The 27669-nt window shown below is 34.7% G+C and overlaps 5 protein-coding genes across 11 annotated transcripts; 3 read left to right on the top strand and 2 right to left on the bottom strand.

Moving 5' to 3' along the window:
- Positions 1-417: 417 nt before the first annotated feature.
- LOC123682542 (cytochrome c oxidase subunit 6A2, mitochondrial) lies at positions 418-1350 on the top strand. The gene is made up of 2 exons (XM_045621192.1): positions 418-736; positions 1034-1350. Exons 1-2 carry the CDS (start codon positions 634-636, stop codon positions 1273-1275), a joined length of 345 nt encoding a protein of 114 aa, XP_045477148.1. The 5' UTR covers positions 418-633; the 3' UTR covers positions 1276-1350.
- Positions 1351-2547: 1197 nt separating this feature from the next.
- Positions 2548-9318, top strand: LOC123682247 (ring canal kelch homolog). The gene is made up of 11 exons (XM_045620780.1): positions 2548-3024; positions 3461-3607; positions 3671-4072; positions 4128-4224; positions 4296-4571; positions 5302-5724; positions 7157-7271; positions 7340-7706; positions 7901-8163; positions 8218-8616; positions 8723-9318. The coding sequence occupies exons 1-8, from the start codon at positions 2960-2962 to the stop codon at positions 7651-7653; spliced, it is 1839 nt and encodes a 612-aa protein (XP_045476736.1). The 5' UTR covers positions 2548-2959; the 3' UTR covers positions 7654-7706; positions 7901-8163; positions 8218-8616; positions 8723-9318.
- Positions 9319-9915: 597 nt separating this feature from the next.
- LOC123682490 (mitochondrial glycine transporter A-like) lies at positions 9916-13540 on the bottom strand. Of its 3 annotated transcripts, none has more exons than XM_045621128.1 (6): positions 13395-13540; positions 11440-11558; positions 11181-11271; positions 10917-11089; positions 10657-10832; positions 9916-10457 (listed from the first exon to the last, which is right to left on the bottom strand). In XM_045621128.1, the coding sequence occupies exons 1-6, from the start codon at positions 13407-13409 to the stop codon at positions 10171-10173; spliced, it is 861 nt and encodes a 286-aa protein (XP_045477084.1). In that variant the 5' UTR covers positions 13410-13540; the 3' UTR covers positions 9916-10170. The 3 variants fall into 3 exon arrangements, with proteins under 3 accessions (XP_045477084.1, XP_045477082.1, XP_045477083.1); XM_045621126.1 differs by lacking the exon at positions 13395-13540 and adding an exon at positions 12124-12416; XM_045621127.1 differs by lacking the exon at positions 13395-13540 and adding an exon at positions 11633-12415.
- A 1461-nt stretch (positions 13541-15001) lies between these two features.
- On the bottom strand, positions 15002-20274 carry LOC123682807 (sialin-like). Of its 2 annotated transcripts, none has more exons than XM_045621602.1 (6): positions 20068-20274; positions 19328-19564; positions 18933-19238; positions 16941-17223; positions 15319-15560; positions 15002-15238 (listed from the first exon to the last, which is right to left on the bottom strand). In XM_045621602.1, exons 3-6 carry the CDS (start codon positions 18966-18968, stop codon positions 15080-15082), a joined length of 720 nt encoding a protein of 239 aa, XP_045477558.1. In that variant the 5' UTR covers positions 18969-19238; positions 19328-19564; positions 20068-20274; the 3' UTR covers positions 15002-15079. The 2 variants fall into 2 exon arrangements, with proteins under 2 accessions (XP_045477558.1, XP_045477559.1); XM_045621603.1 differs by having other exon boundaries at positions 18895-19238; positions 20068-20171.
- A 58-nt stretch (positions 20275-20332) lies between these two features.
- On the top strand, positions 20333-27545 carry LOC123682806 (sialin-like). Of its 4 annotated transcripts, none has more exons than XR_006747880.1 (9): positions 20333-20424; positions 20613-20776; positions 21528-21764; positions 22199-22504; positions 23954-24233; positions 25274-25515; positions 25580-26789; positions 26838-26988; positions 27101-27545. XR_006747880.1 is itself a non-coding variant. In XM_045621601.1 (7 exons), exons 1-7 carry the CDS (start codon positions 20415-20417, stop codon positions 25724-25726), a joined length of 1386 nt encoding a protein of 461 aa, XP_045477557.1. In that variant the 5' UTR covers positions 20333-20414; the 3' UTR covers positions 25727-27545. The 4 variants fall into 4 exon arrangements, 1 of the variants encoding a protein (XP_045477557.1); XR_006747881.1 differs by having other exon boundaries at positions 26849-26988; XR_006747879.1 differs by having other exon boundaries at positions 25580-26988.
- The last annotated feature ends 124 nt before the right edge of the window (positions 27546-27669 follow it).

Genomic DNA, 27669 nt, shown 5'->3' on the forward strand with positions numbered 1-27669 from the left:
TCCGTACATTTTTTTTAAGAAAAGGATAGGTAAAATGTTCCTTTTAATACAAGAAATTGGCAGTCACCTCAAGAATTGTTCTAAATTTTTTTATACGCTTCCAAAATAAAAATATTAAAAGGTGATTGGAAGTTTAGTGTCGTCAATCACAATCGAGCTAGCCGAATCCATAGGCGTGCAGAATCCTGATTTCATTGTTGAATGTTTTATCAGGAATCCTTTTTTCATAGCTTCACAATGGCTAAATTATTAAACGTAGAAAAAATTTACGTTTTTTTAAGCACGAAAGAATTTTCATCAATAATTCACATTCTAAACTATTTTTGAACATCGAAATAAATCAAATTATGTTACGCTACTGTTATAGTGTCCCGTCAGACAAGAAGCGAGCAATGTTGGGATCAAAACAAATGCATCAGTTACAAGGCGATTTTCGTTCCCTTTATTAATGTTATAATGCTGTGAACCGAGGATCTTCTAAACAATCTAAACTCAAGACTGGGTACATAGCCCAACTAGAGTCCTATAAATACAAGACGAATTCAGAAACATAGAGGAATAACGATTATTTCTCGATGTCCATTTGTCAAAAATTGACATTGTTTTCAGATTCTTGGCAGATTAGTCGTAAAAATGGCTTCTCTTTTGCAACATAGTGCTCGAAGATTTTTACAAACTTCAGCTCGAAGGGCTGCTCATGTAGATGGCCCTTCAGCTGTGTCTGGTGGTGGAGAAGGTAATATTCAATAATCGATAAAATTATATCAATATGTATCTTTCAAACATCCATCCTATTACATAACACACTTTCGAAGATGAACTGATACTAAACAAAAGTATTAAATTTAACAGTAGAGACATAAATCCAAAACAACCCCTATAATATTCAAGTCTTTGAAACCATATCTGTTTTGAAGCAATATGATAGATACTTCAGAACACTTTAATTCTTGTATCAGATCATTATTTCTCATTGTTTTGTTTAGTAACGGTTTATTAATTAACTACCACGAATAAAATGTTCTTGTTTCAGGCGGTTTCAAGGTTTGGCGAAACCTAACTTTTTTTGTTGCATTCCCTTCAATTGCCTTATGTATGGTCCATTGTTGGTTGGCTCATAAGAAAGAACACGAGAGACCTCCATTTGTCCCATATGAATACATGTATATCCGCACCAAACGTTTCCCATGGGGAGATGGTCGAAAATCTTTGTTCCATAACCCTCATGTAAATGCTCTACCCGACGGTTATGAAGAAGTTGAACATGAACATTAACTTTTATTAATTTTGTATCTTAAGTTATACATAGTCAAATAAAACATAGTTATTAAAATAGAAGTGCTGCTTTCACTCGACTGTTTTTTTTTATAGTTATTTTAGTGTTAGTAGTAAGCGAAAAGTGTTTCTATTATTTTGTATTTCTCGGAACATATAATTTGAAATTGCATGTTTATTTCATATCTTGAAACTCATATTTTTGAATATTGCAAGAAAACTTGCGAAATTCTTTTGGGTATTCAAAATTTCAACAAGTAGATACATTTTATTCTCCATGCTTGGGTATCTCAAGACAATTTTCAAATGTCAGTAGCCGATTTGAAAGATATTGATTCTATTGCTCTGGTGAGTTTTCATATTATACAGAGATATCCATAGAAAACATGGTAATTGTTCTTCATACTTAAAACTAGCAAAAATTAATCATGTCGTTAAAAAACCTCCAATTAAATCTACCTAATCCCAGTTTTATGACAAACATATTTCAGCAAGTTGACTAGATATCACTTGCAACGATGATTTTTATTCTATAGGGTCTGAAAAATGGAATTATTAATTATTTCATTAAGTAATTCAAAAGTATTATGCGCTCTGAATTAATATTTCGAATTTCGTAGAGATTGTTTCAGGAATATTTTGATTTTTCCAGAAATAATGACAATATTTTTGAATAAATCTATCCTGCGTCATCTATTTGCTTCTTACTGAACTAATTTTCTTGGCTGGGGACAATGAATAGAACGCTATATCTCGTACGCTTTCCATCTCTGAACAGGGGACCGAACTGAAACTTGGTTCCATGTTCTCTTTCTAGATGTCACCGAATACATAATTTCCAGGAAGATGAAGAAAATGAATAAATCGTTTTGAATTTAAGATGAACCGGTCTGATGAGATGTAAAACAAGATTTGGAATTGATATGGCTACTCATTACATCTTATTAGATTTTAATTCATTGCGAATGAGTTCTGGTGGATGCGCTACACAAAAGCGCATCCACATTTATACTTTACGAACAGTGAATTTACAGTGGCGTAGCTGGGTAACCAACTGGTTTCATCGAGTAAAAATGATCTCATTACCCTTCGAGAGTCCTCGTTGCATAACACCACCTTGTTCTTTTTTCTAATGCTGTTTATTATGGCTTTTTGATAGCTAACATAAGTTAATCATACCAACCTGAAAAAAAAATCTGGTTTGGTTAGTCTGTAGCAAACCATAGACTAACTAGGGCAGTTTGTTATTGTTGCCATGTTTTCATCGTGAATCGATAAGATTCCCGTCTTTTTCTTTATGAGTTTTGTTTGTTTTCAGTAAAATATGTCAGTTTGGCGACGTCGCGCCTTTATTTGATGTATGCCAGTTGTCTACCGTTCTTAAAAAAATAAACAGTTTATAAAATATTGACATAATGAGGGTTTGTTGATATGTAAATATACTGCTATACTTTTTTTGTTTTATTTCAATAGATATTGTAAAAGATTAACTAGACAAGTTTAAAAATAACGTTGTTCTTGGTATGAACTACAAGATGACCTAGAGATGATCGAAGGTTTTTTACTGGAATAAGTGAGTTGCGTATAAATTAGTTCAATCAAGTTTGAACCTTCGAAGTAAACCGCTAAAACACCTTCAGTTTTGTATTTGAATCATTTGGATTCAGATCAATCTGTACTCAGAATGGAAGCCAATAATGCAAATAACGCGTGTGACAATGATAACGATGCTATGGAAACTCAAGGAAGGTAAATAAACAAATGTTGTTTACGTTTAGAATAATACACTTCCTATAATCCTATAATTATTTTCATGTGAGAGATATATAAGTTCTTTTCTTCTACTAAGGTCAATATTAATATTATATCTATTTTAAGAATGGTTGGGTATGCAGTATGAAAAAAACTTCAATGATATTTGGAATTAATAATCTTTGCTGTAAAACAAAGTTGTTTTATTATATTTTGCTTCCTTTGCAATATCCTATATTCAACTTCTAAAATATTCTCAATTTTGTTGTATATATATTTTATTTATTTATGCTGAAATATATGCATCTATGTTATAATTGATGTAACATATGTACTTCTATCAGGATATCTGAAATTTTTTTCTAACATATTGCAATTCTGTATTATGCGAACAATTTCAATAGAATGGAAAATGATTCAATCCTTTTTTCAGTCGTTTATTATTACGATGTGCTAGTCAAAACTCCTTGGATGAGAGTTCCCAAAAACATGTTTCAAGAATTGGAACTAAAACACGACCACCTTACAGAAATAATTACCATACTCAGAAAGCTTTTGAAGTGATGAATGAAATGAGAATGTAAGTATTTTTATTTGTTATGGTTTTAGTATAAAATACATTCAATATAAACCTCCATTTTAGCCAAAATCTTCTTTGTGATGTTACCTTAGTGGCCGATTCAGTAGAAATACCTGCCCATAAAATGATTTTGGCTTCCTGTTCCCCATATTTCTATGCAATGTTCAACAGTTTTGAAGAGAGCAAACAAGACAGGATAACACTCAAAGAAGTGGATCATCAAGCTCTTGTTTTGCTCATCGAATATGCATACACTTCAGAAGTTTTAGTCACCGAAGAAAATGTTCAAGCCTTATTGCCAGCAGCCAATTTGTTACAACTTATGGATGTAAGGGATGCTTGCTGTGATTTTTTACAAGCACAGTTGCATCCGACAAATTGTTTGGGGATCAGGGCCTTCGCAGATATCCATGGTTGTTTAGACCTATTGGCAAACTCTGAGTTGTATATTGAACAACATTTTCCGTAAGTTAACTGAGTTCTTGCAGCCTTTGGTTTTTCACATTCAATGTCTTTTTAGGGAAGTTGTGGAATGTGAGGAGTTTTTGAGTTTGACACATCAACAAGTTTCGAAGTTGATAAGTAGTGATAGACTGACAGTTCCTTCTGAAGAAAAGGTAAGAAAAATAATAAATAACTATCCATTTGGAAATTGATTATATGTGGCCAACATGTTCCTTTTTTTCAGGTTTTTGAATGTGTTATAGGATGGGTACAACATGATCTGGACAACCGTCGTAAGCATTTAGCTTCATTAATGGAACATGTTAGACTTCCTCTTCTGTCACAAGACTATTTGGTACAAAGAGTAGAAGAAGAACCTCTTTTGAAAGTAGACCTTCAGTGTAAAGATTACCTTATAGAAGCACTAAAATATCATCTTCTCAAAGGAGATGGTAAAACTAATTTCAGAACACCAAGAACTAAACCTAGACAACCTGTTGGACTGCCCAAAGTACTCTTGGTACGTTTTATAAAACTTTGATTATGTGTGAAATAAAGTAAAATGTTTTGTTGTCTTCTTTTTGTATGGATTTCAGTTTGTTTTGTTTTATTTGTTGTATTGAGTGCTGTTTGTTCAACGGAAAAAGATTCAAGTGTTCAATTTGAGAATAGTATCATTTTTTGAGTTTTTTTTGTAAAAGCCATTTCAACACTTGATGAAAGTGGAAATAATTTCCTTTTATATGAGGAAAAAGTTGGAATTACGTAAATGCCAGTTACATATGTCTTTTCAATTATATGAAAATAAGATGCAATATTTTTCATTGGGGTTAACTGTTTTGAAAAATATCATTGTTAAGGAATAACAAATTCTGTTGATTCCTAGACAATACTCTATATAAAATGAAGGTTCTTCTGGTATTAATTAGTCATGGTTGAATATTTCTCAGATCCAGTGACCCATGAAAAATCGAACATACAAAACAGTTTTAGTGCTCCGAGATTGCAAGAACTTGACATGGCCAACTTTTTTTGCTATAAATAATTTAATTTTCTTGAAAACACTAAAACTGGGTCACATGATCTTTCTCAACACACCACCATCATATAAAAACTTAATCTGGATATAAATATTAGATTGAAATAAGATTTTGCAGTTCTAAAAAAATTTATTGACATGATATAACCTACAAATTACATTACGACTTTTCTTTTCGATTTTCAATAATATGAAATATTTCACTGTTCAGGTGGTTGGAGGTCAAGCACCTAAAGCCATCCGAAGTGTCGAATGCTTCGATTTCAAAGAAGAAAGATGGTATCAAGTTGCTGAAATGCCTACCAGGAGATGTCGAGCAGGACTTGCAGTGTTAAACGGCAAAGTATATGCAGTAGGCGGATTCAACGGATCGCTTAGGGTAAGAACTGTTGATGTTTATGATCCAGTCTTAGACCAATGGACCAGCTGTGCTAACATGGAAGCCAGACGATCCACCTTGGGAGTTGCAGTTCTGAATGATCTTATATATGCAGTTGGAGGTTTCGATGGTTCAGCCGGACTGAACACAGCTGAGGTCTTCGATACGAAAAAGCAGTCTTGGAAAATGATCAGTCCGATGTCGACGAGAAGGAGCAGCGTAGGTGTTGGTGTTCTCAACAATCTGCTGTATGCCGTAAGTTGATATTTTTCACAATATAAAGTAGGACAACGCCAGTCAAATGCGATTTGAATCATTATCCATTTTGAGAGTTTTACAAAATATATTTAAGAAAGTACAGGGATAAATCAGAGGTTATGTTCGGTATTGCTATTTATTAGAATATGGTCCGTATATCGCCGAGAATTTAAGAGCGGTTACTAGTGGTTTTCAATGTTTCAGATAACCTGCTTCGTATTTACTGACCGCTTGACACTTCTCAATGGTCAACTAAATTTTTCATTGACAGAATTTTGGAGGTTAAAAATGGTTGATCTCTTTGAATTTGTAAATAACTAACAGTTCTTAATGGCTCTGAAGGGTATTTGTTTCATAATTGAAATAATGAAGTTTTTAAGTATTAGCTGTCATGGAAAATATTCATAAACAATAATCTGAAAATTAAAATGACAACTGCCAACCGGAGTGGGCGTGGTTACCGAACCTAACCAGATTAAAAGTACGGTTGCTCTGGTGACAGATAACTCACGAAGTTTGAGGAAATAGTCACCGGTTTTTGAGGAATTTGACATATACGGACCACCAATTTACTAGCCATAGTAACCAAGGTGATATACGGACCATACCCAAAATTGAATAAGCAAATTGAACATTTTTAATTAAATTATTGTTACTGCATAAAAATTACATATCGATCAACACAATTTTCTGTCATAATTTTTTCTCGAATTATTATATAGGGTGAGTGCTCGATCAGTCGATAACTCTTAAAAATTTGGGGCTAGGAGAATGTTTCTAATTTTGAAGGAATTGGCAGTACTCGGTGCATAAGCTTAAATTATTTTTGATTCTACAGGCTGGTTGGAAAGTGGTTTTTTAAAATGAGAATACGCAATTTATATAACATACTCATAATCTCTATGAAATTTATCTGTGGTATTTTTTGACGTAGGCCACTTTTTTCGACAAATTTCATGAATATAATGATTTAAACTAGAGATCATATCTTAAGAATCGTTCGAGATAATTGTAAAGTCAAGTCTTCGGCAAATATACTGCAATTTTCAAAACAAGTCAATAAGTCTATTTTTTTGAAAGGCATGCCCTGAATTTTATTTGTCTGTAGAATACCTTTATTCATTTTTTTTGTGCCTAAAATGAATAGTTTTTAGAAGGCTTTTGCATTTCATGTTTTGTACGGAGTCTGGTAATATACTTCCCACGTATACAGTTTCAAAGGGATAAGATAATTCAACGGTAGGTTATCGGCAGTTGGATTATTAAGTAAAATTACTCAAATTGGACCTGCAATTTTGGCCTAATCATTTGACGGTAGGGTCATCTGGTTTTTCGAGAATCATTCTAGCGAAATTGCATTGTCCTACTTTGTAATCTATATACTATTTTATCAGCGCATCCTTTGACAGTTTGTTATTTTCCCTGCCAGGTTGGAGGTTATGATGGAGCTTCACGTCAGTGCCTGTGCTCTGTGGAATGCTATAATCCTGAAACTGACACTTGGGTGTGCGTACCAGATATGTTGTACAGAAGGAGTGGAGCAGGTAGGGAAATAAATTTAGCCAATGAATGTTTACTGAGCTTAAAAATAACTTCATGTTAATTCTCCTAGGAGTTGGAGTGTTAGACGGTATACTTTACGCTGTAGGCGGCCATGATGGGCCTCTTGTCAGGAAATCCGTAGAAGCCTACGACTCGGACAAAGAAACTTGGACACCTGTTGCAGACATGGCTCTTTGCAGAAGGAATGCGGGAGTTGTAGCTATGAACGGACTTCTCTATGTTGTTGGAGGTGACGATGGTTGTTGCAATTTGTCTTCGGTTGAAGTGTACAATCCGGAAAAAGGTACTTGGACCATGTTGCCAAGCTGTATGGGTATAGGACGCAGTTATGCTGGAGTGGCTATCATCGATAAATCCATATGAAGGTCACTTGTTGCTGATGACAGGAGCGTTAGTGCATGTTCTACGATGGCAAGGTGAGTAAATGATTTATTTATTTATAATTTTTTTAGTATTTTATTAAATCAAAAACTTCAGTTTCGGTGAATTAATTAAGTTCCTCTGGTTATTTTACTTCCAAATATTCGGAACTGAAAAAAAGATCATGAAATCGGTTCAGGAGTTATTGTTGTTTCATATACCTAGATTTAAAAAACTTTTTGTTGATCAGGTACGCAAACTATGAAGAAAACAGTAATGCAGAAGGTGCTGTAGGTTATGATAACCCCCAGGTACTCCTAGAGAACGATTATGAACCCTTGCCTAACGATCCTGACACCAGCAACGCAGAAAATATTTACGAAACGATAGAAGACGTACGCCAACAAATGCCACAAGTTCCCGAACAACCCATTTATAATCCGATCTCAGAAGTTGCCAGCTGTAGTACCTATGGACGAATTGGAAACGCCTACGGCCGTATTGACATCTTAGGTAGTCTATTTGCTCATCCCAGTTCGATTTTTAGTTAACGCGAATCTTTTCAAGGTCACGGCATAGGAAGAATCGAGCGCCATCTATCGTCGTCTTGTGGTAGTATTGATAGTAACCATTATTATGCTCTGGAGGGTTTTCAACCGCCTAGAGACGCTACTGGCAGGATCAGTAAAGTTTCTATTCAGTGGTTGCTAGCGAACAAATGGCTACCATTGTGGATTGCAAATACAGACACTGGCAGAGATTATCGGATAATAGACTTTCTTCTGGCTCAAGGTGAAAATGAAGAAATTCATGAGGGCGTTGAAAATGATGCTCAAGATGATGGCGACAATTTGACTCCGCCCCAAGGTGGAGCTGGAAACAGTCCGCCCCCTCCTCCTCCTCCACCTGCCCCTAATGGTGGCAACATGCCAAATCACACCAATCAGCAATGAAAATATTACTACGGTAAGTGGGATTTTTTAACTTTTAATTTAAAAATTGACGATTTTGAGCAAGTTTGAAAACTATTCGATAATTATAAGGTTAACTTCAAAAATAATTTATATTTCAGGCCATTTTTAGCTGCTGATGGATGAACACGAATTATCAACTATTAAAATGTTTTTAAATGCCAAATAAGGGATATTTAACGTCTTCAATTGAAGACAAATTACCACAACTAGGAAGAATATTTATTGGTTAGAATTTATAAAGAAAATTAATGATCTATCAAGACGTTCTTATAGATTTTTATATTTTTTAAGATGGATTGTTGATCAATTCTTTGGATTGTTAGAATGGATAGAAACTACGAATTTCTTGGAATTTTGTGATATTTTATTGAGGAACAAATACAATAATTTTAACTTTTTGTGATGAAGTACTATAGTGATTATCATTTTTGTTCGGATATACCAGTGAAGATCTCAATTTAAAATTTTTTATTCAATCTCGAATTTTTCTGTAATTACAAAGCAACGATTTTAGTTTTAGAGAACTTTCTCACTACTGGGTTAGATAGTTTACAGATGGGAGTAGTTATTAAAGTTTAAGATAGAAAACTCTGCTTTTGTATATAAATTATGCTTTGAAAATGTGATTAGATGATTTTAAGTTGAAAACAGTTTTGATGTACATTGGATAAAAATATAAAATTTATGGATGTTTTTCTCATGTTTTATTCATTATAAACCTAGAAGTTCATTGAAAGCCATTTTTTTTAATTCTCATCAGATTGGCAGTTATAATTCCACTATGTAGTAATTTATTATACAAATGGAGAAGGCATTGATATTCTTCCACATTCAAAAGTGAGCCTCGAAGTGGCGAGATTTTTGAAGGAACAAGTGTTAGAATCAGCCTTCTGTACGAGTATTACAGATTATTCTCTCTAATTCACTGAATTTTTATTGAAATATATTGATAAATATCGTTTAGTGATTTTAACATTGAACAATTTCGGTTGGCAGAATTGTTTTCTGTATCACAAATTTGACATTTGTGTCAGAAGAGTTCTGAGTACCAACATATAATAATGAAATATAACCATAAAATGTTTGGAACTGAGATATTCCATCTCGATTTTGTTCCACAAGGCATGGTAGAATGAATGGATTATCCACAAAATTAGAATTTTTTTTTCATTCCATAAGTGATTACAATTCTTCCTCTATTGAGGGCAGACTTAAAAGCAATTATTCTACCTGGAAATGAGTGAATTGGTTTATTTGGGTGTTATGCATGTACGAAAGAATAATACTTTTAATAACTCAATACTTTATTTCACAAAATTTCTCAAACATAACATTAATTAATAATTAAAGTAATATAGTATAATTATAATTGTAAATTCTCATAAAATATATAAATCAGTTTAAAAAGTACATCTATCTGCACATAAACCACTTCTGGCAAATACTCTCACTCTTGCCACAATTCATGAATTCGTCAGGCTTCAGACGGCCTTTTCAAATGATATTATCCATCAGGGTTTCAGCCTTAGATGAGAGGAACATAATGCTATTTTAACCCAATCGATAGAGACACTCGTTCATAGATGGTCCACGACATTGCTGCCATAAGTGTACGTCTCAACATTCTAGGAACTATACCTTTGAAATATCCCTTAACCCCATACTTGGAATGTACATGGATAACGGCAGACCAAACACCTCGGAACTTATCAGGGTACAACTGCATTTTTGTTTTTATCACATCAGCTGGTTGTGTTACAAACGAGGCCAAAATGCCTGCAGTGACACCGCAAGTAAAGTGAGCTGGAGAAGCATATGGCGAGTTCAGCACATCTGGAAACAAAATGTAGCGTTGAATTTTTTTTCTAATATCAATCATACTTTTTTCAATGATGAACTTTATATAGGTTATTTCATTTTTATATTGGGAAAGTTCTTGTGATATAATTTTTTTTAGTAATTAGCATTTGGTTTGATTAAATTACTGCTAATTGTGCAACAATCATTCCTTTGATTCAAGATTGCAACTTACCTGAAGGAACTAGCTTTTTTGCTTGCAGGTAAAACATAAGATAGAGGCCTGAAAATGGTGCATCTCTGAATAATGTTGGTAGCAATCCGCATGTCATCCCTTTGAAACCTTCTTTCGAGTAGATTTCTTTGAAGGCTGATCCCATGCTGCTGTAGTTATATACACCACTTTCATACCTGTGTAATAAATCGAGTAATAAATATAAAAGTTGAAAAAATAGAAGCATTTAGAGAAAATTTAAATAATTTATGTTTCCTTACCGAGTTTTGATAACGGTAATAGGAATCAAAATGGCGCCACTTAAACTCCTAGCAGTTAGACCCATAGCTATTGCCTCCAACGGACCAGGAGATTTATTTGGGAAAAAGTGACTTTTCATAAAGTCGATAGTGCAAAAATAGAGGCCTACACCAGGTACACATCTTGCAAGGGACTGTAAGAAAAGCAATGAACTATTAGTAAGAAGAATTTTCTAGATAGTTGACAAAGTTGAATAGAATTTATAATAAATAATTATAACTTACAGGGGTCATTCCTCTCCAAAGCCCTTTAATCTGCTCTTCTTGCAGAATAGTAGCAAAAATATTATACATCCCAACTGAGACATGACGGCCACTGGAAGGAATATATAAATGAGAAATTACATTTTTGTTTACAATTCAAATATGGAACAATACATTCCCCAAAAAAGGCAAAAAATAGTTAAATGGAATGTGATTTTTGAGATTTATGAACCATAATTATCTTATCAAAAATAGTTGAATAAGTATAAAATATATTTACTTTATGGATACAGTAGTGGGGTTTTGAAGTCTGGTCTTAACCAAATCTAAAGGCTGGAACAGAATAGTGGAACATGTTCCAGAAAAAGAACCAGCTAGGAAGGATTTCACCAATGGATACTGTAATGAAAAAAAAAAAGAATTAGTAAAATACTTAATTGTCACTATGAGAAAATCACTCGTATAGAACTTACATTTCTTTTATTCTCCATTATAGGAAAAGCGGAAAATAAATATATTTTCGTTTATAGAATTGTATCGGAGTAGTCAGAATAATAGATAGGGTGAGTTCTGAATTTATTTTCTACAAGTACGTTCTGCATATTTACGTGTGGACAAAACATGTTGACAATTAGAACTTTGAAAAACATTATAATACGCGTTTGTACAAAACAACAAATAGAAAAATATATTTTGAGCAATACCACTATTACGTCTTGTTACGATTCAGCAACGGTTAAATTTTGCAATCTACATGTACAAAAATAAACAAGTTTTCTGACTATAACCTTTCGATACGGAATCTGGTGATCGTCTGGACTGTTCATGTGTAGGGGGTAGATAAATAGGATGTTTTTAAGTGCAAAGGTTAAGCTGATAAGTGAGAGGTTATCACATTTTAATACCCCCAAGACAGAATATGTAAACAAGCTTCCGCGATAAATTTTAATTTCGCTTCACTTACATCTTGCAAAAACGTTTTTTTCTTATCCGATTCATTTTTCTTATCATTTTCGACATAATTTTCACTAGAATCCGTTGATAGAGATATTATTTCATGTCCTCGCATTTCATTGGCATTTTTTGCAACCTATTTAAACCATACCATTTAATAGCCTTGTATGAATGTTGAATATTTTTCTTTCATTAATAATTTATGATTTATAAACATTATTTTTTCAATGGTAAATGCAAAGTATTTTTTTAAATTTTAAATCAACATTTCAAGGGCATACAAGTTCATTTTCTGTTGTCTGTATCAAAACAAAAATAAGTGTCACATATCATAGATAAATCAGTTCTTAATTTTTATTGAAGTTAGTTTCGTTTTTATTCTTTAATGATTGTTCCTTTACATGATAATTTAGTTGCCAATAAATTCATAATAAAACTGTATTAAATCAATTCATCAATAACTATTTACTTTTGCATAGACAGTGGCGGATCCATGGTACTCTTTAGGGGGTAATGGATACAAAAATTCTCATAAGACAATAGTAAAATATTAATATATTTCTAATAGACATACAAAATAATAATATAAGTTTAATTTGTCACCAAAATGAGATGAAAATATATTTCTAGTCAACAATATCTGCTCAACATGAAAATAATTGATGAATATTTTTCTTAATTATCATTTAATTAATAAATGAAACAAACCACATTTTGCATATGCAGAAACCAAATAAAACACATTTCCAAAAGGTGGAATATAAATGTAACATAAGGTAATAAGTCAACAAAGTAACAAAAATAGTGAAAACAAGAAAAAAAAATCCGCATATCACAGTACCTAATTACAAAAAATCAGTCGGAGAACGTTATGGTGATCGAATTGAGAATTAACTAAAAATGAATCCGATAACTTCAGACTTTTGATCACTGCTATTCGTTTATATTTGTTGAGGAAGCAGTTAAACTGAAAGCATTTACTCTTTGTTGAAAGCTATGAATATTTAGACGAGGCGGGGTGATAACCCCCTTTACTAACCCCTCTCTCGGATCCGCCACTGTGCACTGAACGAATCTGTAAATTTTTATAAAAATTTTCACGAATTTTAATATACTATATATTTAAAAAAATTGTTTTTATTATACTTTTAAATTATTGATAGGATTCTAAGAACTAATTTGAACTACGATATTTCATGACTTCTTGTGAATATCTAATAATTTTCAGGTTTTCCTATATTTATTCTTATATTTTCAAGGTACTGAATTCTTAAAACTTACAGTACGATATTCCATATTGATTAAAATATAGGTAGCACAGGTTTTCACAAATGAACAACGGTTAAACTCTTTGAGTAACTATTTGCGTTAGAGATTAAGGAATGAAGCAAACTGTTTTTGTATTAAAGATTTATAATATTTTCTGACGTTGATTGAAAGTTTCATCATTATATTGACGAATTGACCTGGGAAAATATTTATCAATCAACTCTCTGCTGGGGACTCTAAAGGTTACAATAATAATTTCAATATTATCTAAATTACAATAAAATAGAACAACACATGATGCCCTGAACTTTCGGGTTCACGTCTGAGAACTATTTTTCCACCATCATATCTGAAATATTATCTGATAGTTTGACGAGTGGTTGCATCTATATGGAATATCTATACAAAAGCACATCTTGGCTTTATTTCTTTTTACAAAAAAGTGCCAATTCTGTACAATTTCCGGCTTTCAAAATGTCCTTTAATTATTGGCCTATATCTTCTAAAAATCACCCAACATGCAGTACCAGCTGCTTGGGGGACATTCCACGCTTTATATAACTGGAATAGGCTTTTGATTGCTCAGGACGACTGAAAACTACTTAAAATCAGAGTAACCTGTTCACAGGGCTATGCATATCATTGCCATCATTGATCTAATAATACATAGATGCGCTCTTGAGAGGTCATGTTCGAGGCGGTTAAGGTAAGGGTGAACATATGGCTCCACCATTTCTTGAAGGTGACGCAGCACTGTCATGTTACCTCGAATAAAGACTAAAGGTGACCTACATGCATGTGCAATAGCACTCCATACCATAACGCCTATTGTCCGCTGTACATGACGCTCAACATCGAACTGAGGTTCACGTCTTTCTCCCCGACATCGTCTAACCCTTCTTCGGTCATCATGTGCACTCAAGGAGAATCGAGATTCCTCAGAAAAGACGACCTGATGACATTCCATATTCCAATGTCACAAGATGGGGTAGATAATGCTGCAGCCCAAAAAACCTTATCCGGCGGTAAACCGTTCGGACAGTTACAGGATGGCCTTGTTCTCCTAACCACTCATCAGCCAAATATCGAGTTGTCGCAAACCGGTCTCTAATGGCCATAAGTCATAGACGTCGATCTTGAACTTCATTTGTGCCCTTCGACGTCCGGTGCCTACTCTTCTTCGATTTTGGGCATTATCAAACCACGCTTGGCAACATCTCATAACAGTAGTTGGGTTTCTGTTCGTACGGTTAGCAATTTCTCGAAATGACAACCCTGCCTCCCGTAGACTAATAATTCGACCTCTTTCAAATTCACTTAGCTGGCGATAAATTCCGCGTACACGAGCTCTAGGCCTTTTAACAACAACTAAACATCGACTTTGGATCTCCTCGAACAGCTGGTTTGTTGTAATATTCCAATAACAAAAATTGTTTACATGAAAAAACCTTCACGATTTTTTCTCCAAATTTCAATCATTTACTCCTTGCTATACTATCTATGTTTTACAAAAAAAAAAATTTAAATTCAAACAGCTCCTTATTAGATCAATGTGTACAGCTGATCGACTTAGAGTGTTGATACTAGTGTATTATTTATTGAAATGAATTGTACCAAAGTTTTACATTGTACCACAGACCAATCTGTTTATTGGCTTCTAATCAATTGGAGTTTTTACATTGGATAATAATTATTATTTAGCTGGGTGCATTACTATTGATATTTTGGCTATCCCTGAACTTCTTTTCATTCCAAGGTTGTAACTTTGCAGACCCAAAAAGCATGAACAGCAGTCCCGTACTAATATAGACACTTCCACCGATGGAAAAAATTGTTGTCCACCTAGACCAATCACTCTAAAAGAAAAATTCCAAAAATTAACTATTCAACATTGCCATCTCTTTCCATAACCTTTGAAGCAGATTTTTCAACTCACCTTTTCTTCTAATATCTTGGCGTTGATAGCAGGAATTATGAAGCCAGGCATTGATCCGAAGCAGTTCATAATTCCATACAGGGTGCCCGCGAAATTTGGTGCCAGGTCTTGATTATTCACCAGCATGGTAACGACTGTTGCGCCATTGAATCCAAGCATAATGACCAAGAAGCTGACTGCCAACTCTGCACTGGCGCTGATGAAGGTGTAGCAGAATAAAGTGATCCCAGGAAGCAAATGGGCTGAAAATAATGAATTACTTTTCCACCAACCAAATATTAGAAGATGAGTGATTCGCGAGTAACATCTTATATAGGGTGTTTTTTTTCGAGTTATATAACTTTAAGTTGGCATTACTGTTAAAGATGGCGACCGATTTAACAGCTGTCAAGTGATTTATTCTCAGTTTGGTTTAGCAATTCATCATGAATAGACTCACGCCTGAACAACGCTTGCAAATAGTGCAATTTTATTTCGAAAATAATGGTTCTGTGCGGAATACGTATCGCGCACTACGTCCATTTAATTTTGTTTAGCGATGAAGCGCACTTCTGGTTGAATGGCTACGTCAACCTCGACTTCAACAAACAAAACTGCCACATTTGGAGTGAAGCTAATCCTCAAGTGTATGTCGAAACACCGTTACATCTAGAAAAACTGACTGTTTGGTGCGCTTTATGGGCTGGTGGAATCATTGATCCGTACTTCTTCAAAAACGTTGATGGCCAGAACGTTACAGTCAATGGGGATCGGTATAGAGCCATGATTACTAACTTTTTCATTCCTGAATTGAACAACCATGATGACCGCGCAACATGTCACACAGCTCGTGCCACAATCGATTTATTGAAAGACCTGTTGGTGACCGCCGAATTTCACGTTTTGGACCTGTGAATTGGCCTCCAAGATCTTGTGATTCAACACCGCTAGACTACTTTCTGTGGGGCTATGAAAAGGCATTGGTCTATGCGGATAAGCCACAAACCCTTGACCATTTGGAAGACAACATTCGCCGTGTTATTGCCGATATACGGCCACAAATGTTGGAAAAAGTCATCGAAAATTGGACGTCCAGATTGGACTACATCCGAGCCAGCCGTGGCGGTCATATGCCAGAAATAATAATAATAATAATAATAATAAAGGTCTTTATTCAGAAAAAAATTAGAAAGCACATTGAACTACACTATTGAGGGCGAGATTTAGCTCGCATAAACAAGGTAGAGAATATTATCTAGTACCGTACAATCTACCTTAAACCTTATCCATGCGTCTATTCTTCCATCTAACCCTCCTAAACCCAGTTTACAAAACAAAACAAAACTCTTTACCATGAGCAATAAAACAACAATATACTTAATCCAAACTCCGCCGTATAATCGGAATGAAATTTGAAATATCTCATCTCAGACAGCACATAGATCAAAACCCAACAAGCAGATGAAAGAAATCATATTTAAAATGTAATGCCACAAGATTATCTAAATAAATAAAATTCATGTCAATCGAATAATCAATCGTTGTTTTATTGCAATTTAAAGTTCTATAGCTCTAAAAAAACACCCTTTATTAAAGTAGGTGAAGGGAAAAAAATTGATTTTTTTTTTCATACTGTTACTTACAGAAGACCACGAAGCCCTTTCTCACTATAGCCTTATTCTGAACTATCTCCCTTTTGAGGAGAAAGTCAGCAATACCTCCGAATATGAAACCCATTATCAAACGTGCCAAACTTGGAAGGGCAGCAAGAGTTCCCATCTTCTCCATGTTGAATTGTAAAATTTCAGCCATGAATTTGGGCATTGAGGTAACGATCAGGTTCAAACCCCAAAGGCTGCCGAATTGCCCTATCACCAGGACTATGAAGGGGACAGAAGTGAATATTTTGAGAAAAGGAGGTATAACCTGGAAATAAACAATTATTGATTTTCAAATTAGTATCAGAATACCAAAAAAGTTTGTGTTATGTGTGTTCTCCAAGTTTGCAATTATGTATGTATTAATGAAGCACCGCTCAGAAGGTTCTGACTTCACGTCAGTGCATTCCTCATTTTGACGTTTTCAGTGGGCAAAATGAACTTAGAATTAAATTTATAAACTCTCCAGAATGATTATTATCTGTTCTTCACTCTTGACAACTGTGTTGTCACTTTAACAGCATTTGCAACATCATAAAATTCGTACGAACTTTTTTGGCATCATATTGTATTCCATGTAGCATTTATATAGGTGCTCCATGGCAAGCTCCCATATTCCAGAAAATCAGTATTGAGGAAAGGACTGTCCAAGAGAATTGACGTTAAGAGGAATAAACAGTGTAGTTCTTAGTCCTGATCATGCCTTAGTCCGGAAAGCATCTTGGATTTGTTATTTAGACTTTTATTGTAAGGGGCTGTTCAGTAACTCTAACAAAAGGTATCGGTATCATTAATTACGAGTGATCCTGACTACATATTTTTTTCTTGATTGCATAAACTCGAAACAATAGGTTCTGAAATGAGTGGGAAGAGAAAGGGTCTGTCTTACACCACCATAACTATCAAAAAAATCGCTAGAATATATCCAGCAGCCTCCATCTAATACTGCAGGAAAACATGCTTCTTCTGTAATCCCTAATGGGGTGGCGTATTGACTATTGCCTGACAAATCATTAACTAATTTCTCTCACTGCAATTTTCTGGACGAGCGATGAAGCTCACTTCTATCTCTTTAGGTGTGTTTATAAGTACAATTCCCATTACTGGAGAATTGATGATTTCTCTACAACCCAAAATCTACAGTTTGAAATGCAGTCTTCTTTATATGCACAATTGGGCCTGGCAAAGAAGGTGATTACAGCATTACAGGGAACTTAGGCTAATTTTGTGTCGAGCTGGAGAATTTTAGCACTGAAAAATAAAAGAATATGATTCGGGCAGCTTCTGGTTCCAGTAAGATAGTGCTACATCGCATATAGCCTTCTCCTTGCACAGCAGAAGCTGTCCTCTGGATCTGCCATCATCCGGATTATGTAACTTTCAAAACATAGGTTTGGAATCTTTTTAGATAACCGTTCATTCCTCTCACACTTCGTTTTTAGAGACTTTTGTAATGAGGGAGCTTGCTGTGGAGTACTTGGTATCTGGTGGTTCAAATTCGATGCCTGATGATGAGATCTTTAGATATGAATGTATAAAATCACGAGTATCCAAATTTATGCAGAGAGTACTTAGCATAATGATAGATATTTTGAAATCAGAAAAAAATTATTTTCCCCAGTCGACAAAGTATAATTTTCAATTATATCTCAAAAACTTGGGAGAAACCTATTTTTTTTTTTAGCATAATCATCAGATTAATATAGGAGTTCAGATTTGATGAAAATGGGAAAATGAAAGGAAATATCAACAAATGGCTTTAAGTTTCTTTCGTTTCTCGAAAAAAAGGGCTTGAATTATGCCATTGATTTTTCTTTAATTCCTCTAGTTCGGAGATCCCATCGTTAGGATCGATTTTTTACCACCTTTCACATATCTTTTTGAAATTGTTTTCGTTAAAAATGCTGAATAGTGTGGACAACTGTGAAACTGTGCCCACCCAGTATATGGATGGTCATCCATATCCTTGAAATGCACCTTTCCTTGCTCTATAGACCCATGGTGACTGTCCATTATGAATTCTACTTCTTCCTTGCTACACCACCATGACTTTGAGGGGTAATCAGCAATCAGCAAGAATCAGAAGATGCTGAAACACAAACTCATCAAGATGATCCCGTAGAAAGTGGACTGCCAGCCTAATCTAGGGATCAAGAAACCACTAGCGGTGGTAGCCAAGACTGAGCCGAAGACATTTCCCATGAGGCAAGCTGAGAACTTGCTTTTTTCATTTGGTGGTGCCCATCGGCCTATAAGGCACTGAAGCGCTGGATACTGGACACCCTGTAAGATGTAAGATTGTTAACTATTGATATCTAAGTGCGTAACAAGTAACTAAAACAACAAAAAAAGGATTTTTCGATTTAACTCACAGATATCAGTCCGATGAAGAACCGGCAGACAAAAAGAGGTACCTAGTTATCACTTATTACAAACAACGCTATTAAGGTCATTCCAGAATTGAGCAAAGCACTGCAGAATACTGAGATCCAAGCTCCAAAGTATTCTGCAATTGGCCCTCCTGGTAATGAGGTAATCGTTTGACCATAGAAGTAAGCACCCACTATCAGTCCCTCCTGCCAGTTGTTATACATGTACCTTGGACCATACTGTTGAAAAAGAAATAATTAGCTTTTCATTCACTAGGATATGAAATCAAGAATATTAATGTAACAGCAGTCAGCACAGCGCTAGCGCAGGCTGCAACTGAGACCATCCCCACTTCGCCATTGAAAGAGAACACTTGAGTGATCATTTGATATCGTATCACGAAGATGTTTTGATTGTTGCACTATTCCAGTGGACCATGTATTGACCAATCTTGTATATCTACTTTATCGAGACGTATCTATGCCAATACTGTATATTTTATACCGTACACTTATCATTAGGTCAAAAGTAGATTTGAGGCAATGGTTTTAAGTAGAGGCATCAAAAAATAATTTTGAATGATAGCTTTTTATGGCAGTCAATTTTTTGGAAATATGCTTATGAGGAATTCTTACATTAGGTACTACCACTTCTGTAGTATTACTTGTTTCGTTGTGAAATGTTTCATTTTTTTGGATCATCGCAACCAAACTGACTTGAAAATAAACCCTCTTGAACTTACTCATTCTCAATGAGAATAACTGCAGTATTCAGACTATTTTATATTTATCGTTTGAATGTCGATTCGTGAATTTTCACTGAGACAATTATTGTTGTTTCTTCGTTATTGAAACATAATTCTTATAATTCTGGTAAGAAAAAGGTTAATATTTCACTCCATGATAAGATGGATAAGAATTTTTTCGAACGAAGCTTCACCTTCCATCGATACGTTTATTTGACGCAAAATCACAAAATTTGAAAATATATTCTGTCAGTTGAGTCACTGTCTGATTGGAATGAAGTTTATGAAAGAAAATGAAGAATGTTTTGAGATTAAAATGAAGACTCTTGAATTTTTGGTTTGGAATGGCATTGAGTAATTGTCTTTCCTTATTCCTTAAATTGTTAAATTTATAATATTTTTTTATTGTTATATTTGTGCTCCGCCGAATTTCAGTTGTATACAAAAATTTCATTTTAATATTATAAAATTTAAACTACTTACTAAATATTTTGTATATAGTAGACAATTCTTCTCTATTTGAATTTATTGAATTTTTATAGAGAAACCTCCTTATCGAGTATTGATTGCTATGATGGTATTATGGAGCACAGCTTTGAATTACTGTTTTCAAACTTTTTTTCCTGTGACTCTTATTGCCATGTTAGACAGAAACAAAACAGTAAAATTGGAAAACGGTACAGAGACATCTCAAATGCCACCAGACGTAAGTACCTATCCTATATACAAGAAAAATGAAGAACACACTGACATCAAGTACATCTCATATGAGATGTAATTTATGAATTACATCTTAATGAAGTTGTAGTAATCTCAATTTCATTCACGGAATATTTATAAGCGTTTAACATTGTTTTGACAACGATGTTGTCATATTCAGAAATGAAAAGTTACTGGTGTGGTTACTGCAACGTCTGCAACTTCATTATAATAATAATTATGTCCACTGTGAACTCAGAATTAAATAATCCCATCTGCATCATTTATCACTTAATACAATATATATTGAGTTATTGGGTATAGGTGACCAAATATATTCCAGTGAAATACTCTTTATTTTTTATTTAGCAATGACGACGTTTCGGCTATTGTTTGTAGCCATTCTCAAGTCTAAAAAAATCACTCAATACAATAATCTGGACTCCAAGGGCGCATGAATGATCGAGCAGCAAAACTCCTGCCTTTACATCATTGCTTCGTAGTTTTTATTATATATTTTTCTCTTTTCATAGTGTGGTTTCCACATTATCAGCCTCTGAAATTCACTGATCTTGTTATAAGCCTAGGCACTTTCCAATTATTTTAGGTTAGTTGGTACCAAAAATCTCACTAAGTGTGACGTCATGTCATTATCGAAACCTTCAAATTTATGGATCACAAGTCGCGAAATTTTTGACCACCAAGAAACATAATTTACATTCTATTATTTTTCTTATGCTTGTGTTTTTTTTTTTCAGTATGGTCCTAGGTACCCTTGGACTCCTTTTCAAGAGGGACAACTCATTGGAGCCTACTTTTACGGTTATTCCATCAGTTCTCTACCAGGCGGTCCTATAGCTGAGTATTTTGGACCTTACTGGACTGTTATTGTTAGCTCTTCGATATGTGCTGCTATTACCTCGGCCTCTGTATTTGCAGTTATGGAAAATTGGGTCCCCCTTTTTGTTTGTAGGCTGCTTGTTGGTTTGTCAGGAGTAGGTTGATGTCGAGTGAAGTATCAATGAGTTGAAATACATTATTATATGCTACTCTTGTTTGGTGGAAGTTTATAATTAGGGATTCACGGCTTGGCTTGATATTCAAGCTACTTGACTCAAGCTTAAGCCAAGTAGCTTGAGCTTGACCTGAAATCAACTCAAGTTCAAGTCAAGTAGTACGTTTTCAATGTTAAGTCAAGTATTTATTTCTTAAGTAACATGACTTAACATTGAAAAACTACTACTTGTCTTGAACTTGAGTTTATTTCAATGAAGGCTCAAGCTACTTGGCTTAAGCTCGAGTAAAGTAGCTTGAATATCAAGCCAAGCCGTGAATCCCTAATTATAATGCTTTTTTGTTCATATTCTCTACTTCTACACACCCTATACTTTCCTAATAAAAAATTGAAGATATTATTGAATCCTTACAGGGCGTTCAGTATCCTTCTCTGCAGTGCCTCATGGGCGCCTGGGCACCCCCAAATGAAAAAGGCAAGTTCACAGCATGCCTCATGGGTAACGTTCTTGGTTGTGTTATCACTCAGTCGATTGTTGGTTTTCTTGTTTCTACGATGGGCTGGACCTGGGGTTTCTACTTCACTGGAATGAATTCAGCGCTGTTCCTCATAGGATGGGTGTTGTTGGTTTCCGATTATCCAGAGCAGAACTGGTTTTGTGGAGCCGAAGAAGTGGCTTACATAAAGGAATCTCATGCCGGGTCTGTTAAAATAGGAAAGGTAAGGTGTCCGAAATATACAAACTGACAAAGAAACTGCAACACCTAGAAGGAGCTGTTTAAATTATTTATTTTTTTTGTAAAACATAGATAGTATAGCAAGGAGTAAATAATTGAATTTGAAAATTTTTTTTTTCAAAGAAAAAGTGAAGATTTTTCCATGTTAACAATTTTTGTCACTTAATATTGTAGAAGTTTTTTGCAAGTTTTTAAATTTCACAAAAACTATTCGAGGAGATCCAAAGTCGATGTTTAGTTGTTGTTAGAATGCCTAGAGCACGTGTACGCGGAATTTATCGCCAGCTAAGTGAATATGAAAGAGGTCGAATTATTGGTCTACGGGAGGCGGCGTTGTCATTTCGAAAAATCGCTAACTGTACGAACAGAAATCCAACTACTGTTATGAGATGTTGTCAAGCGTGGCTTGATGATAGTGCCCAAAATCGGAGAAGAGTAGGCACCGGACGTCCAAGGGTCACAAATAAAGTTCAAGATCGACGTCTAAGACCATTATGGCCATTAGAGACTGATTTGCAACAACTAGATCTTTGGCTGATAAGTGGTTAGGAGAACAAAGCCATCCTGTAACTGTCTGAACGGTTTATCTCCGGATAAGGTCTTTTGGACTGCAGCATTATAGACCCCATCTTGTGTTACCTCTGACGGTTGATCAACGCCGGCAACGATTACAGTTGTGCAGAGAACGCCAACATTGGAATGTGGAATGTCTTTGGGTGGACATGATGGCCGAAGAAGGGTTAGATGACGTCGGGGAGGAAGACGTGAACCTCAGTTTGATGTTGAGCGTCATGTACACCGGACAGTAGGCGTTATGGTATGGAGTGCTATTGCACATGCACCTTTAGTCTGTATTCGAGGTACTATGACAGCGTTACCTTCAAGAAATAGTGGAGCCATATGTTCTCCCTCACCATAACCGGCTCGAGAATCTAATAGTTCATTGCCAGAGTAAGTTTAAACATTTCGAAGCGACCCATGTGAATCTATTGCCATGGCTACCCAGATCCCTCGATCTTTCACCCATAGAGCATGTTAGGGACTTCATGGGAGAAGGCTTGGAAATTTACCCTAGCTTCCACGGACTTTGGTGGCTCTGAGACATTAAGTACAGGTAGCTTAGGATAGTTTTCCTCAAGAAGAAATAGATCATTTTATTGCATCAATGCCGAGACGTGTTGGGAAGTGTATTGATAATCGCGGTGGATAAACACATTATCAACAAATTTATTAAAAAAGATTGTAAATCCTTCGTTTTTTCTCCAAATTTCAATCATCAATCATACTCCTTACTATACTATCTATGTTTTACAAAGAAAAAATTGAAATTCAGCTCCTTCTGGGTGTTGCAGTTTCTTTGTCAGTTAGTATAAGAATATAAGATCTTGGTTGATGATGGTTATGAATCTAAAATTGAACATTTTTCTTCCAGTCGAAGCCACCTATATTGCAGATCCTGACGTCCATACCCTTCCTTAGTTTGATTATTGGTCAGTTCGGAAGCCTTTGGGGCTTGTATTTATTGCTGACGGTCGTGCCTAAATTCATGGCAGACGTTCTTAAATTCAATTTGAAAGGAGTTGGTTTCTTATCTTCGACGCCAGGCATCTCCAGATTGATATCAGGTTTTATATTTGGAGCAATTGCCGATTTCTTCATAAAGAGGGAGTTAGTGAAGAAAGTGGTCGTAAGGAAAGGATTCATTACATTTTGTGAGTTTTTCGTTGATGCCCTAGTTATTTAGTTTGAAAATAATGTAATTTATTTATTGGATTTTATGGAGTTCCAAAATTCGAGGTACCTACAAAGGAAAATGAATAATTCCTTGGATAATTTCCAGAAAATAAATATGGGCCTGCAAACGTTTTGTTTTCGAGATACAGAGTGTTTCTTGTATACCTACTTTTTAGTGCTGATACCAGTTTATCGAATTTTTATTGATCTCCGCTAAAGATTGAGACAAGTACCAAAACTAATAAGTAATTCATTCATCACAGCCTATAGCAACTGGATCTTTATAATAATTTGGATTTTACTGAGATTACTAGAGACCATATTGCTTCTTTTTACATTTTTCTAAACTACCAGTGGTCCACCAAAAAAAAAGTTCTGGAGAAAAGAAGAGGACACTGTTCCAGAAAAAATATCACTCTATAGATTTGCATTCAAAATTAACACTTCACATGATGAAATCTTTGAATTGGGATAACTATGCTAAATTTAAGTTGAATATACTGTGAAAAGAAGATACTATGAGAAAAAACTTGATAAAAAATCAAAGATTAATACCCTGAATCTCTTTCGGGCTTTCAGCTCTCATGAGTTCGGTGAAAAAGTGTTAGATGAGCAACACTTGAAGAAAAACAACAAACAAACGGAGTCCACAACAGAAGCCAGCCGTGTTGCCCGAAAACCCATTGGGTCTTCCTGCGGAAACCACAAATGGACGGCTGGCTTCTGTTGTGGACTCAGTTTGTTTGTTGTTTTTCTTCGAGTGTTGCTCATCTAACACTTTTTCACCGTACTGATGAGGGCTGAAAGCCCGAAACACGTGTATACGGTTAGCGCTTCTCCTGAGGGCATGTCCAATATTCTTTTTCCTTTCTTTGTATTTTGACCCTAGATAACCTTTCCACACACAGATGTTTATATATTCAGAGATATATGGAGATTTCTATCTGGATCTTTCGTAGATTTCTCCACATTTCATACATCTGATTTAATACGAATTAGGTGATATTTTTACTTTCAGCTCATTTTTTGCCGGGTATTGTGATGTTTTTATATTTGGCTATTGAGGATAATGTACCAATAGCTGTTGCATTGTTGATTATTATGATGGCTTTCAATGGAGCATGTGTAGTGACTATAATAGTCAACCCTCAAGATTTGGCTCCTAATTATGCTGGTACACAGTTTGGAATCATGAACTTTTTTGGCAGTATGCCTGGTTTCATTATTCCTGCTAAGGTGGGGGAATTAACGAAATATAAGGTGGGTATTAGATTTTGAAATGTTGTTTATGATTTTTTTTTGATTTTGTGAATATTTGTTTCAGAGTGAACCTCCCGAATGGGCAATCATCTTTGGTATAACTGGTATTATTTATATCTCTACCGGTATTGTATTCGTCCTTTTTGGTTCTGCTGATTTGCAGCCTTGGAATGAAAAGAGAGAAACAGGGCCAGCTGAAGGTGGAAGATGAATTAATTTTTTTAGAATCGTTGACACTTTTGTAGAATAATCACTTTTAACTTTTCGATTTTGTTGGAATTGTGTTCAGATATTTCATCAAAAGAAAAGCTTCAGTATTTTCCTGAATTCATCTCCACCATTTTTTTTCGAAATATCAATTGATGCAATAAACATCCTGTGTAATTCAGTTCATTAAAGGTAACATGTAACATAACATACTAAAAACGGGTTTCTTAAAACTTTGATTGACCGATCAACTCGTTGATTGTAATTTCAAATCTATGAGAGTGCCAAAAATGAACTGGAATTGAATACAGAAATTTGATCGAGCAAAACAATACAATAAAAGTTTCATGAAACCCACCCATAAGCATGTTTATTACTCTGAGAACGCACCATAAATAGTAAATACCAAATATTTTCATGATTATATGGGGTAACCAGAATCGTAGGTAATTCAATGAGAATTTCGAAAAAGGAAAATATAATATTCCATTGAAAACATATCGTACTGTGTTTAAACTGCCTTTATATACATAAAGAATGTTTATTCCAAGCAAATATGCGAAATTTCGTGTTGACAGCTAGTCAGAACCGCAGAAAATTCAAGAAGAATATCTAAAAAACAAGAAAAGCACTGATGTGAAGTCAGGAGCTTCTTAGGGCTGGTCATACATGGTTCAATTGCACCCTTGGAAACCACAGGACTACATATATGAACTGTATATAATAATAATAAATTGCCTTTATTAAAAAAAAGAAAAATACATATTAAGAGGCGAAGTTAAGTATAGCTACTCAGCCTCTTTAAAAAAAACAAAAATTTGTAATAACAAAAAAAGTACAATTCTTGAGAATAATACGATAAAGTGAACATAAAATCAGTATATGAGGTCTTTAATGGTGCAACTAACACACGATGAATGTCAAGCACTCAAAAGCCTCTGAATTCATGTTAGTGCTTTCCTTATTATTTTATTTTCTATGTTATGAAAGAAAGTCATTTTTAATGACAAACATTTACGTAAAGTAAGAATCAGGCAAGATTCAAGAAATGCTTTGAGTATTTCATGGTACTTGTTCTCTAAAACTGTTTCAAACGTTTATCATTCAAAGAAAAGCTTCCTTATAGGATATGGATTGGCTTCATGATAGTTTGGGCCTCTTTTATGGGTTTCGTATTCTTTGGGCATTTTCAAATGAGTATTTTGGCGATGATGTATAAAGAACATCGAAATACAACGATGTCGAACGTCACTCAGGAAGATTTAGGTAAAGCGAATATAATTAATGAATCGAAAGAGAAATGTACCAAAAATTTTTCATATTTCTCTTGTTCTCTATTTTTAGAGAAATCTGAAAACTCAATTATTCTCTATTTTAGTTTGGCCCTAGGTACAACTGGACTTTATACCAGGAAGGACAAGTTATAAAGTGCATTCTATTATGGACTGAGTATTATGTCTTTTCCTGGTGGAATTTTAGCAGATTTAGTCGGATCTTTTGAAACAATTCTTGTTACTAACATCATAATGGTAATTGTTACCAGTGTTTCTGTACCCGTTAGTGGAGATAACTGGATACCACTTTTCACTTGCAGATTCATAATTGGATTGTGCTCAGTGTGTTGAAAAGTCATTTATAATTGTAATACTGAAGGCTTTAACGGCAATACAGATTTTGAAAGTTCCTAATTTTCTTCCGGGCTCAATCGATCAATAGATTTTTCACATAACTTTTCGCTACAATTTCGATAGGCATCTTCAGAGGTATATCGACACTAGATTTCTCTGAACTGTTTCGCCTGATGTGTTAAATTGATCATACAAGGTGTCTCAAAAAAATGTTTATTTTTGTTTAACTAACTGTGTGAACGATTCGAAGGGGTGCAGGGGATATACCACGAAGAACGAAGAAAGTTCTCTAATGTTCGAGGTTTTCGTCACTTAAATG

This window comes from Harmonia axyridis, chromosome 6 (genome assembly GCF_914767665.1).
Source record: "Harmonia axyridis chromosome 6, icHarAxyr1.1, whole genome shotgun sequence".
NCBI lineage: Eukaryota > Metazoa > Arthropoda > Insecta > Coleoptera > Coccinellidae > Harmonia > Harmonia axyridis.